The sequence below is a fragment of the Sinocyclocheilus anshuiensis genome, unplaced genomic scaffold (genome assembly GCF_001515605.1).
Source record: "Sinocyclocheilus anshuiensis isolate Anshui unplaced genomic scaffold, SAMN03320099.WGS_v1.1 scaffold293, whole genome shotgun sequence".
NCBI classification, from domain to species: Eukaryota; Metazoa; Chordata; class Actinopteri; order Cypriniformes; family Cyprinidae; genus Sinocyclocheilus; species Sinocyclocheilus anshuiensis.
Window position 1 is genome coordinate 747,253 of NW_015540858.1, and position 13,079 is coordinate 760,331.

The 13,079-nt window shown below is 35.4% G+C and overlaps 1 protein-coding gene across 1 annotated transcript; it reads right to left on the reverse strand.

The window, feature by feature from the left end:
* Positions 1-5,442: 5,442 nt before the first annotated feature.
* Positions 5,443-12,733, reverse strand: LOC107687913 (retinal homeobox protein Rx2-like). The gene is made up of 4 exons (XM_016485400.1): positions 12,300-12,733; positions 10,177-10,569; positions 6,327-6,580; positions 5,443-5,961 (listed from the first exon to the last, which is right to left on the reverse strand). Exons 2-4 carry the CDS (start codon positions 10,466-10,468, stop codon positions 5,518-5,520), a joined length of 990 nt encoding a protein of 329 aa, XP_016340886.1. The 5' UTR covers positions 10,469-10,569; positions 12,300-12,733; the 3' UTR covers positions 5,443-5,517.
* Positions 12,734-13,079: the final 346 nt, after the last annotated feature.

Here is a 13,079-nt window from a genome sequence, read left to right on the forward strand (position 1 = left end):
ACATAAACAAATTTAGTGAAAGTGAATTGAATTGACATATGGCTAAGTATGGTGTCCCATACTCAGAATTTGTGCTCTGCATTTAACCCATCCAAGTGCACACACACAGCAGTGAACACACACACACCGTAAACACACACCAACAAAGTTGGGGGTTTGGTGCCTTGCTCAAGGGTCTCACCTCAGTCGTGGTATTGAAGGTGGAAGAGAGCGCTGGTATTCACTCCAAAATCAAAATGGCTTTATAATTGAGACTCTTTAGGTTTTTGGGGGATTAAAAAAAAGGAGTGAATTTTGATCATTGTAGGGTGGTTGTGTCCACACACTGCTAAGACACCTTTATATGCAAATGAAGATCTTTTGCATCCATTGTCTCCTTTAAAATGAAAATATTATAATCTTAATTCAAGTGATGAAGGATTTCGAAAGTCTGAGAGTTATCAGTGTTGAGCACATATTGTAAGTTTAACCCTGCCTGGTTTACATGTTTGAACATGATTAACAGTTGAAAACATTAGAAATGTAGAAAAGTAATCAAAAAGTAATCAAATGTAATCAGTTACATTACTTTAATAAAGTAATTAAAAAGTTACACTACTTATTACATTTTAAGTAGGGTAACTTGTAATCTGTAACCTATTACATTTCCAAAGTAACCTTCCCAACACTGATAATTCCTATACTTCCATTATATTATTCTATCTTGCAAAATAGGACGCTTAAGAGGCAATAGATTATGTAAATGTATTTGTGCATGGCATTAATGTATTAAACTCTGTCATTATGTCATTTGATTTAGGAGGACCGTATCTTAGTGTGTGTGTTTTGTGTCACTGAAGTATGGAAGCCAGCAACAGAACATGGGGCAATTAGGCTGGATCGTAGGGGTGAAGAGCCGCCCCCCTCACTCTGTCCCCTGCGAAGAGCTGATGGATGGCCGGCTCATCATCTTAACAGGCTGGCTTGGTGCCGTTAACCTGCAAGGGCAGGCGAGGACAGGTCACTTCACCCACAGCCTAGTCAGGGCCACTGAACACGCTCACTAATGAGGGGCGAAACTCTTTCAGTCACTAGTTGAGCTCAGTGCCTTAGTTTTATGTGTGATATTTAAAGGAACAGTTCATCCAAAAATCTAAATTTGATGAAAATCTGCTTACCCTCAGGCCATCCAAGATGTAGATGAGTTTGTTTCTTCATCAGGTTTGGAGAAATGTAGCATTGCATCACTTGCTCACCAGTGGATCCTCTGCAGTGAATGGGTGCCGTCAGAATGAGAGTCCAAACAGCTGATTAAAACATCACAATAATCCACAAGTAATCCACACCTCTCCAGTCCATCCGTTAATGTCTTGAGAAGCCAAAAGCTGCATGTTTGTAAGAAACAAATCCATCACTTCCGCGTCATTTCCAGCTAAAATATAAATCCATAATCCATAATGATGCTCCATTGAAAAAGTCCATCTCCTGTTGTCTCTCACATCAAAATCCACCCACATATTTGTTTAGAGCTGTTTTGGACTGTTTTGGGTTATAAACGGTATTTGATCTGTGCAGATTTCTCTCCTGATTCAGACTAAATTACTTTTTCAAAGGAGAAAACAATATTATGGATAGCAGACTTGTATTTTAGCCAAATTAACAGTTTGAAGTGAATTAATTTGTGGATTACTTGTGGATTATTATGATGTTTTTATCAGCTGTTTGGACTCTCATTCTGATGGTACCCATTCACTGCAGAGGATCCATTGCTGAGCAAGTGATGCAATGCTACATTTCTCCAAAATCTGATGAAGTAACAAACTCATCTACATCTTGGATGGCCTGAGGATGAGCACATTTTCAGCAAACTTTCATTTTTGGGTGAACTGTTCCTTTAAGACCACAGACAACAACTATGCTGTAAATGATTGATTAAAAAAGCTCAAATAATAAATCAGATGTCCTTAAACACTGCTCAAATGATGTCAGGCATATAGTTTATCATTTGGGTATTGCATTATATATTTTTAATTTTGACAGTGTTGCATAGGATTGATTTTAAAAATGTCATAAATGATTGATATTTCCTTTTCTTTTAGTTCCAGTTTATTGCACTTGAGCATGTGATTTACAATATTATATGAGCAATGAGACAATATTTTTTCAATATTTGGTTTATCATTTGAATTTTGTTTGAACAAAACCAGTTAATTTACACATGAGCACATACTAGTAGTACTTTTTTAGGTTAACTAACAAAACATTTTCACAGTTTAGTATGTATAGATTTAAACTTGATTTTAATTACAAGTTTTGAATGAGCTTCCTGTTAGTATCATAACTTTATATTTATTATAAAAGCTAACCAAATGTGACCCTGCAGCACAAAAGCAGTCTTAAGTTGCTGGGGTATATTTGTAGCAATAGCCAACAATACATTGTATGGGTCAAAATTATTGATTTTTCTTTTATGCCAAAAATCATTAGGATATTAAGTAAAGATCATGTTCCATGAAGATATTTTGTCAATTTCCTACCATGAATATATCAAAACTTAATTTTTGATTAGTAATATGCATTGCTGAGAACTTCATTTGGACAACTTTAAAGATGATTTTCTCAATATTTAGATTTTTTTGCACCCTCAGATTCCAGATTTTCAAATAGTTGTATCTCAGCCAAATATTGTCTTGACACTTAAGACTGGTTTTGTGGTCCAGAGTCACAAATCATGCATTTTTATCATTCATCTTTATTCCAATTGTTAGTGCAAAAAATTCAACAAATTTATCTAAAAAAATGTAAAGACATATTCAATAACATTCAAATTTCCCGTCCCCAAAAACTTCATATAACAAACATAATGACAGTTTATATGCACATCATACAATGATAAAGCTGCAACGTTTGTGACAGAATCCACCCCATGACGTCTAAGTGTACACATCTTTAAATGACTGACACCTGGCTGGGACGCCCATTAGTTCAGAGCAGAGGGGCAATCTATAATCTTAAACAATGAAGATTCCCGGCGGGGAGCCACTGTTTCCGCGTCCTCACACACACACACACACACACACACCTGCTACGAAAGCGACACAATCCACTAATGACCTCACAAAGTTTCACAAAGTCTAACTGAGAAATCACTGCTTAGACAGTATGTCAAACTGTATGAGTATTTTTGCCCTTCAGTCACACTTATAAATGTGTGAATATCATTCAATATTTCTGTCATTTTTGCTCATAATCAACTTGGGTTTTGGTGCTTTTAGTCATCATTTTCGTTAGATGTATTTTTTTATCACTTGTTTTTGTCAAACATAAATGTCAATTGCTTTGATATTTTCTAATCTAATGCAATGACATTCATTTTTAGTGTGACCTCTGTCTTCCGCTAAGCAGTTGTGGATGTCATACGTTCCCTGTCATTCTTTTTACTTTCTGTTCTTACCTTCTTTTCTGGATGTAATCTCTTAACTGCTTAAAGTGGACAGTGCCAATAACAACAAAGGCTCTGACTACAGGGCCAAATTACAATTCAGTATGTTTGTTGGCCGTGGATGTGCGATTTGGGGTAAGTTGTAACATTTTTAATTAAATAATGGAGACATTTTCAATTTCATAATACTAATACTTTGTCTTTAATTAAGACATCAAATTATGCAAATTGAAAATCAGCTTCCATTTTTGGGATGAGTCTGAAAATTGTGAAGTGCCCAGGTCTTATTTCAACCCAAAATCAAAAGAAAATGACAAAAAAAAAAAAAAAAAAAAAAAAAAAAAAAAAAAAAAAAAAAAAAAAAAAAAAAAAAAAAAAAAAAAAAAGAATTATGTATTTTTAAAATATATTTAGGTAACACTTTACAATAAGGTTTCATTTGTTAATATTAATTAACTATATTAGTTAACATGAACAATATTTATATAGCATTTATTAATCTTAGTTAATATTACAGTAAGTTCAAAACTTACTAATGCATTATTAAAATTTTAAGTTGTATCTGTTAATATTAGTTAATGTACTGTGAACCAACATGAGCATGAACATTTTTATTAACTAACATTAACAAAGGTTATGAAATGCTGTAAAAAATATTTATTGTTCATTGTTAGTTCATGTTAGTTAATGCATTAACTAATGTTAACAAATGAGACCTTATTGTAAAGTGTTACCTATATTTAATATAAATAATTATTTAATATTAATAATACTCTTAATATTGAATGATGAATGAATGATGCATTTATATAGCGTTTTATTGTGTATTGTTGTACACCCAAAGCACTTTACAATCATATACAATCATATATAAAAATATATTTTGCATTATTTAAATATATTTTATTTAATATTAATAATACTCTTAATATTTAATATCATTTAATATTAATTAAAATTGTAGTAGTTATATTGAATTTATTTAAGCTTATTTAATATGATTAGAAGGCAGTTTTTTAAGGTAATGTGTAAAAAAGTCTGTATTATTTAAATATATTTTTATTTAATATTAATAATACTCTTAATGTTTAATAACATTTAATATTATGTACACTTGTAGTATTTTATATATACATTAATATACATCAGAAAAAATCTCAGATGGACTTTTTGCATCTGAAGTCTTCTATGGGATGTTACAGCATTACAGTAATGAGAATTTAGGGTCAGAAATACATAATAATTTGAATTTTCTCAATTTTCTTTGTGCAAAATATAATTTCTTATACTGTTCTCTTGTTTTTGGGGTGAAATATAACTGACTTTCTTCATAAAATTCACCTTTTTGAGAGGTTTGTCCATCATTGCTTGAAACAGACCCCACAGACACTGAAACGTTAAACCTCAGACTTGTTTTAAATGATGATATGAACACATCAAACGGCAGGAACAGGATTGTGGCACGGCTGAAATATGTGCTAGTGATTTAGAAACAACTTCACTCTATGGCTTGATAATGCAGCTACTCATGTAAAATAACAATTCAATAAAAGACATTCTGTTTCTAGATTTCAGTTTATTTAACCATAGAGGGTCATTCCTTTTAAATCAAAGTCAAGTGATTTCTTCTAATCGTTCCTCATGTCTAGATGGTAGAACATGAAATTAACCTCTGAACAGGCATTGAGGTATTAGTTGTCCTGAGCTACGCTGTCCTGTTAAATTGCCAACGGGCCAAACTTGCTATTGCGAGTCTTCAACCTGGAGGAGCAGAGAAGCTTGGCACCGACTGAAATCCAGAATCCTAGGGAGCTCAGCATTTGCGGGAAAGAAGTAAGAAACGCCTTACTGTAGATGCCATGATCACAAACTGTCAGTGCTTTGTTGCCATGGTTGCCAGGTCTGTGCAAAAAAAAACAGCCCGATTGCTATTCAAAACTAGCCCAATACTAGCCGTTTCGTGTTTTTTTCCATGATTTTCCCCTCTGTCGGGGGTCAAAATCACCTTTTGGGGGTGATCCGGTGCTGGTCCTTTCTAAAAATGCGTCCATGTGTCTATGAGATTCCAATAAAATATACCGCTCCCCATTTTCCTGTTACATGGGTTGCCAGGTTTTGTCCATGGACTGAATGTGCTCCTTGGCCTTCATCCTCATAGCTGCGATACTAGAGCTGCGGTCCACGTCTTCCAGAGGGTATTTTTCATTAAATGCAGGGGGACACTGGTAAGGAGGTGGTGGCATGGGTTGCATTCCCTGCACCATGCCTGGAGAAGAGTTCAGAAAGCCGGGATGACCCGTATAGGTGGGCTGGAGGCTTTGGCCTGGTCCCATGAAGCCCGGGATGCTGTGCATAGGAGTGGCACTGGAGAGCGGCGAGGGCAACCAGGGGTCCAGAGGCAGAGAATTAGTCATTGGCCCCATGTTGGGCGCCATGGCCAGTCGGCTGAAGGACAGCATGGGCGAGTCGTGGAGCTTCATGCTGCCCGTGTCCATTTTTTCTTGCCGCCGCCATTTTGCACGCCGATTCTGGAACCACACCTGCATGACGGGAAAAAGTTGAGAACCATTTAGACTCAACCTCATAATGTCCAGTGGCACAGAAACTCATTCGACTCGCCTGTTCACAGAAGTCAATGAGGTGAGTGTGCTGGAGAGTTATGAATGAGTGAAATTAACAGTTTAACAGATGGAGCTTTACCAGTTTAACAAAGCTCTGTCTCTTCATTAAATGCAGATTCTCTTCAATCAATACTCCCTTGTTAAACAGCATCACCTTGTAATGCCCTACCAACATAAGTCCATTAAATAACCCCAATGTCAAGGTTGTAATAAATAAAATGACATTGATCACTACGTCTATCTAATACCATCAAGTCTCCCGGCTTGTATCACGCAAAGCTTACCTGAACGCGAACTTCTGGGAGGTTGACTTTCATAGCCAGCTCTTCTCGACTGTATACATCCGGGTAGTGGGACTTCTCAAAGGCGCGTTCCAGCTCGTGTAACTGATAGGTGGTGAAGGTGGTTCTGTTGCGTCTGTGTTTCTTTTTAGGTTGATCCTCATCAGGAGGGTCCGGGGAGCGGCTGTCGCTCTCCACATTGCTCTGTGGATCTCCCAAATCGGCGTCGCACTTCTCCGTGGAGAAAAGTCCAGTATCTACAGCACAGGATAAACGGAGTGCTCTTTATTTGCCAGGCACTCTTGTAAAGTTCATTAAAGAATTAATGGGTTGCTAATGGGGTTTAACCTGTTTTTATGTAGTTGATAGGGTGTTCTGGGTGGTTGCTAGGGCGTTGCTAAGAAATTGCTTGAGTTTTTTTTTTGGGTGGTTGCTATTAGGTGTGGGCGATATATGACCAAAATCTTATTTCACATTATGATACATTTTTTTCATGATATTGATATATCTCGATATAGCTATTCTTATTTTATTTTTATTTTTTTAATTAAAAATAAGAACAAAGAAGCAAATTACAAACACAATAGAACAAAAATATCAATTAAATAACTTACGTTTTCCAGCTACAGTTGGTTTATTTAACGTACTGTATTAAGAAATACAACAGAAATTGAATAATGAAGTGTAACTAAAATACTGCGTAGTCTTCACTCACTGTATGAATCACATATGAATTGATTCTTATTAAAGATCCAAAAGTGATTCAATCAAGAGCAGTGAGTGATTTTCTCTTTGTCTTTTGTTTTTTTGTTAACATTAATGACAGACAGAAGCATGTAAATAAGACTGCTGTCACTTTAAGACCGACTGCACGGATCCAATATACTGAAACATATATGGTTTTCACCCAATTTATATTTATTTAACACATAACCGACTGTGTTTACATGAATACTCCACACGACGGGCATTTAGACATAATTGTGCGTGTATTTGACCATTCAACGTGAAAGAGGTCTGAATTTCGCGATTGCACGGTTTTCTGTGCGCACGATTCGGGTCTCAGTCAGCGCCAGCTCTGTTTAATATTTAACATCTAGCACGTCCCACTCTTTATTTTCTCATCCATGCATGTCCCTTTATCACTCTTAGCTGCATATAACTTTTAAATAGCCTCGTGTGTTTGTAGGAGCGTTCTGAGCACCTGAAGTTGAAAAAAAAAAAAATCAACTATGTTTTCTGTCTGATGGGGGCCTAAGGCATTGCTAAGAAGTTTCTTAGATTTTTCTGGTTTCTAGGTTATTGCTGGGATACAGTTACTAGGGTGCCCTGGGTGGTTGCTAGGGCATTGCTGAGAAGTTGCTAGGGTGTTTTGAGAGTTTGTTAGGGCATTGCTAAGACGTTTCTGGGGTTTTCTGGGTGGTTACTATAGCATTGCTAAGTGTTTTGGGTGGTTGCTAGGGCATTGCTAGTTTCTAGAATGTTCTGCGTGGTTGCCATGGTGTTGCTAGGGTGTTCTTTGTGGTTGTTAGGGCATTGCTAGGTGGTCATTAGAGCATGCTGGGTGGTTTCTAGGGCATTGTTCTATGTGGTTACTAGTAGGGTTTGATATGACTCGAGTCCCTCCTTCAATGTAAAAGTCTGTGTGAAGTCTGTGTAAGTCTGTTTTATCTTTTATTAACCATTCCAAAATGGTGCATCTGATCACTTATAAAGTAACAGTACATTTCTCCTCAACAAGACACATGATTTGAGGAATCATTCACGTCTCAAGCACAAACGGTATGGGATAAGGTACATTTTAAAGTTTAAATGTGGAGCCTTAAAGGTATAGTTTACCCAAAAATGAAAATTCCTTCATCATTTATTTATCTTTATAGATATTTTATAGATATTTTGATAAATGTTGAGAAAATAAAAATTGTTGGTAGCCATTGACTTCCATAGTATGGCAAAAAACACTGTGGAAGTCAAAGGCTACCGTCAATTGTTTGGTTACCAACACTCTTCAAAATATCTTCTGCTCAACAGAAGAAAGAAACTCACACAGGTTTGGAACAACTTGAGGTTAGTAAATGATGACAGTATTTAAATTTTTGGATGAACTATCCCTTTACTTATATGTTCTTGTGCCTTTACCAAATGGTACAGTGATGGAGTCAGATGTTAACCTTTCGATTTTATGAATTCCTAGAAAATAAGAGATTTGGGAGTTCCATCACTTCTGCCATGGTAAGTAAGTCCTCCCAGTAATCCAAGCACGCAGATGTCACCAGTTAAACCTGTAGACCTCATGTGGCCAAGTCAAGACTGCTAATCCAGCCGTTAAGAGGTTCACTCAGTACCGCAGCGGTTCAACCAAGAGTGGCCGACCAGCCTGACAACAGCAGAGATTTTCATTTCGCAGAAACCGCTAAGAGCAAACCGCGCCACATGTTGAGGTGGGGCAGATCCTGGTTGAATCTAATTAAGTTAGGCAGGATTAGAATCAGTTTACTAGTTTAATGTTAGCAAGTGTTAAACGTCGTGCTGCACACAACTTTCAAACACAAACTAGATACACCTGCATTGACACTAATGTCTACAGGTTTAATTGAGTCACTTTGTAAGCATATATATATATATATACAGTATATATATAAACTGGAAAATACAACACACCTTCTTGACGAGGCATTGAACTCTATATGTAACTGTATGGATGCACAAGGTTTAACAACATTCACAAAATGCCACTATATCCTATAGATAACACTAATAAATTGTCATTGTGATCACTATTTACAGTGATTATTATTAGTAATGTAAAAATAAATAAATAAATAAATATATATATATATACACACACACACACACACACACATAATTTCTCCACCAATAATTAAGTCAGGATAGAAGGATGTGGAATAATTAATTGGATATATTTTTATTTAATCAGGTGACCAGATGTACTATCTATTTAGAGTACACTGCAAAAAAATTATGAATAAAATAAATAAAATAAAAAGTAATAAATAAATAAATAAATACATTTCTTAGTATTTTTGACTTGTTTTCCATTATAAATATCTACTTTACTTGAGAAGGAATATTACTATTATCTGTCTGTCTATCTATCTATCTATCTATCTATCTATCTATCTATCTATCTATCTATCTATCATCTATCTATCTATCTATCTATCTATCTGTATTAATTTAAGAATGTTTATATATTTGCAATGGAAAACAAGTCAAAAGTACTGAATAAGAAAATCATTTTTTCAGTGTATTTACAGTGATTGCTATTTATCTATGCAAATTTATTTAGGTAAAATATTGTTTTTTTTTATAACCCAATTTCTAATAAACATGCATTTGACATTAATTCAAGTGTAGTCTCTTATACCTTCAAAAACACTGACTAGTGGTGTTTTCCAAGTCATGCATCGCTATTTTACTATGGCTTGTTCTTAGGATTAGAAAAGCATTACATTTTGGTGTATACTTCATCTCAGTACAGTATGAGTGATTCTTCAAATCAAGTTAAATTAAAGTCCAAGTCAAGTTAAATTAAGTCATCAGACTTAAACAGGTGGAAAAACCTACAGTCTTACATTGAAGGTGATTCAGGAGCCAAATCTAGAAACCAGAAGATCATGCAAGACAGTAGGAACCTCTATAACGCTGTGGCATTGGGTTTTGCACAGGAAAATACATCATTCATTAATGTATACAATGTATTTTGCATTGTAAAGCACTTTTTGCATTGAGCCACTCAGATATTTTTGTGCAAGTACTGTGTTTTTATGTGTGATGTTCTTTTCACTTTCCAGAAAGTGAGATGAGATTTAGTAAACCGGTCGATTCTCACCATGATACGCTGACTGCTGTGAATTATCCGGAAGACTTTGCAGGTGACCGTAGGGGTCAGAGGTCACTTGCTTCTCCTCTTCTCCCAGGTCTGCTCTGTCCACTTTGTGTGTGCCGACAGGCCCGACCGGGTTGAGCAGACGATCCTGGTCCTTACTGAAGCCCAGAATCACGTCGATGCTGTGGACGCGGCCTCCCATCCCCGACGCGCCACCTTTCCCCAGGTCGTGGTAGTTGTCTGTTGAGAGGCAACCATCATCCACCATGTTCATCATATCCAGTGACAAATGCATCCAATCTGCCCTTATGTTAAGTCTCCTCGGGGAAATGTGTGCAAGTTATGTCCAAAAGAGAATCTGGTTCCAGTTTGTGGCAGAGATTCCCTTTCAAAGATCTGTACAAGAATAGCAGGGGTTAATAAGACTTTAAAGTAAGACATCCAAAAAAAGGGTTAATATTTTTAACAGTATTTGACAAAATCAGATAAAGCACATTTTTAGTTACAGCCGAAAGTTTGGTTTTCTAGGTATGTGATATTGGTCATACTTTATTTCAGTTGTAAAATTGTTGAATAAAGAATGGTTCTGTGTTTCATAATCTAAAAAGTTTTTATATTTGCAATATTTATAAGCAGTGCTGACAGAGTCTATTAATTGTTTGTATGTTTGTTATGGTTTATTTTGCTTCAATGTTTTGGAAATGAAATGATTCACAAATGATTTTTGTATTTTCTACAAATGATAAAAATAATGCATACAGTTATCCAAGTACTAATATTATGCTCAAACCAGTTATATATCCCTACAACATTTAGTATAATGATCGATTTCTCCAAAAAACATTTGACAAGTTAAACTAAAGTTAAACTCAAGTTAAAGCAGCTGCTCTGACCCTTCATGGTTTACATGCTTCAACAGTTTCACTAAAAGACAACTGACACAGAGTGCAGATGCTTTATTCTTCTGCATTGATTGAAACTAAATGATATAGAGTATGGAATATAACAGAAACTCGTTATGCATGAGATCAGTTGTCTTTGCTTGTTCTTAAGTGTCATTTTCATCCCTTCTGACTGTCTAAAGCATCTTAACACAGCAACTTTACTGACAGTCAATCCTTATTTCAGGCCTGTGTTGGCACAGCAATCTGGCTCATTTTTCCTTCGAGTTTTGCAAATTGAATTTATGATTCGACTCAGTTAGTTGAAAATCACACTCTAAACTATAGGTTGTTTAATTTTACTTTTGTTTCAGTGTAAATGTTCAGTCACCAGTTAAAAGTTAAGTAACTCTGTGCCATCAACCAAAAGCATGTATCATGTTAAAATCTATATGCTTCATAAATACAAATACAGATTAAAGTCTTATTTGTTTAGTTTCTGTGAAGTAGTGGTTACTTTTATTTTCTCATTAAATATAATTTAAATTCTGTATTTAAATTAGGCTTAAATAGAAGACTAAACCTTTTAAATTTTTCCATCATTTGTATTTGATCATTTAAAAATAATAATATAGCATATAATATTCATATATCTATATATCATATAAGTTTTCAAAGTATTGCATGGTGAATTTTGCTTATTTATCATATTTCATAGATGTTTCTCCTGTGCAAAAACAATCTCAGATCACTAGATCTGTTCACTAGATTAACAAATGAGACCTCAACAATGTCTCAAGATGCTCAGATTTGAAATCTAGCTCTAGTTTACAAATTAAAAGTCATTTAATCAAATAGAAGACAAAACTTTGCACACTTTTTTTTCTTCAGAATCGTACAGACATGCATTGGCACATTTATAAAGTTTTAGAATTTTGTTGAATTTTAGATTATTATTTTTTGTACGTTTGTGGGCAGTTATACTATTTAATATGTAATATTTTACTTTACTTGGGTTTCATGCTTGTTGTGTGTGCATATAGACTTTCAACTAATAGATAATTAACTCAATCAACCCAAAGTACTGTGTGTTGCATTTTAAAATGTATATGCTTTAAATACACAAATAGAAGTAAATAATAAGTCTTATTTGTCTAGTTTCACCAATTTTAAAGGTACTTTAAATGCAAATTAATTCTAAGTGAATCTGGAATCTTTAAATCAGAAAAACTAAACTTCACACACCTTTTTCTTCAACTTTCCGGCTCATCAGAATCACACAGGGTTGTCGTCACTTCCAAGCATCGCCGCAAATGACACGCCGCAACTTTTTACCCACAGTGCACCTGCTTCAGACTGTAAAACGAGCATTAACTAAGATTTTGTGGAGCCCAAAAGTGAGCAGAAATTCCGAAGCACTCAGATGCGTCCCATTCCTGCAGCATATGGAGGTCTTGATCTTTAGGATGAAGCCATGAAAACTGGCCTGCCGCGCTGAGAGCCGGTTGGCGAGAGGAAAAGACTTAAGAGGTTTAATAATTGGAATCCTTCCCCTTTAAGGATGATTGACAGTTGTTCTCTGCCGGGGTAATTGCACTAAACGCTGGCCGTGGTTTGGCCACAGAGGGAGGCCTGCGCTAATGAAGCACCGACAGAATGTCCTTTCAACACTCTTTTGTCTAAATGATAATGGTGACCTACTGAAAGTGTCCTTAAATCCGCAACTTCACAAAGACAACACACCGTGTGTTAAGATGTGTTTTTCCTGTGCAGCCAAATGCCTTCAGTGCTTCACAAAGAAGATGATCAGCATAAACAGGCGTACAGAGCGATAAAGTGTTGTATTGCTGTTAACAGTGAAAGGCATTGTCGTTTTAAAGGAGTTTTATTATAAATCAATAAGCCCCAAGAAGCCGTGGTTTACAGTGTACCCTTACCAAAAAGTAGTATACTTCAAGTTTATTTTAGTAAGTATACTTAAGTAAAGTTCAAGTATATTTTTAAGTATACTTTATGTAGTAAGTA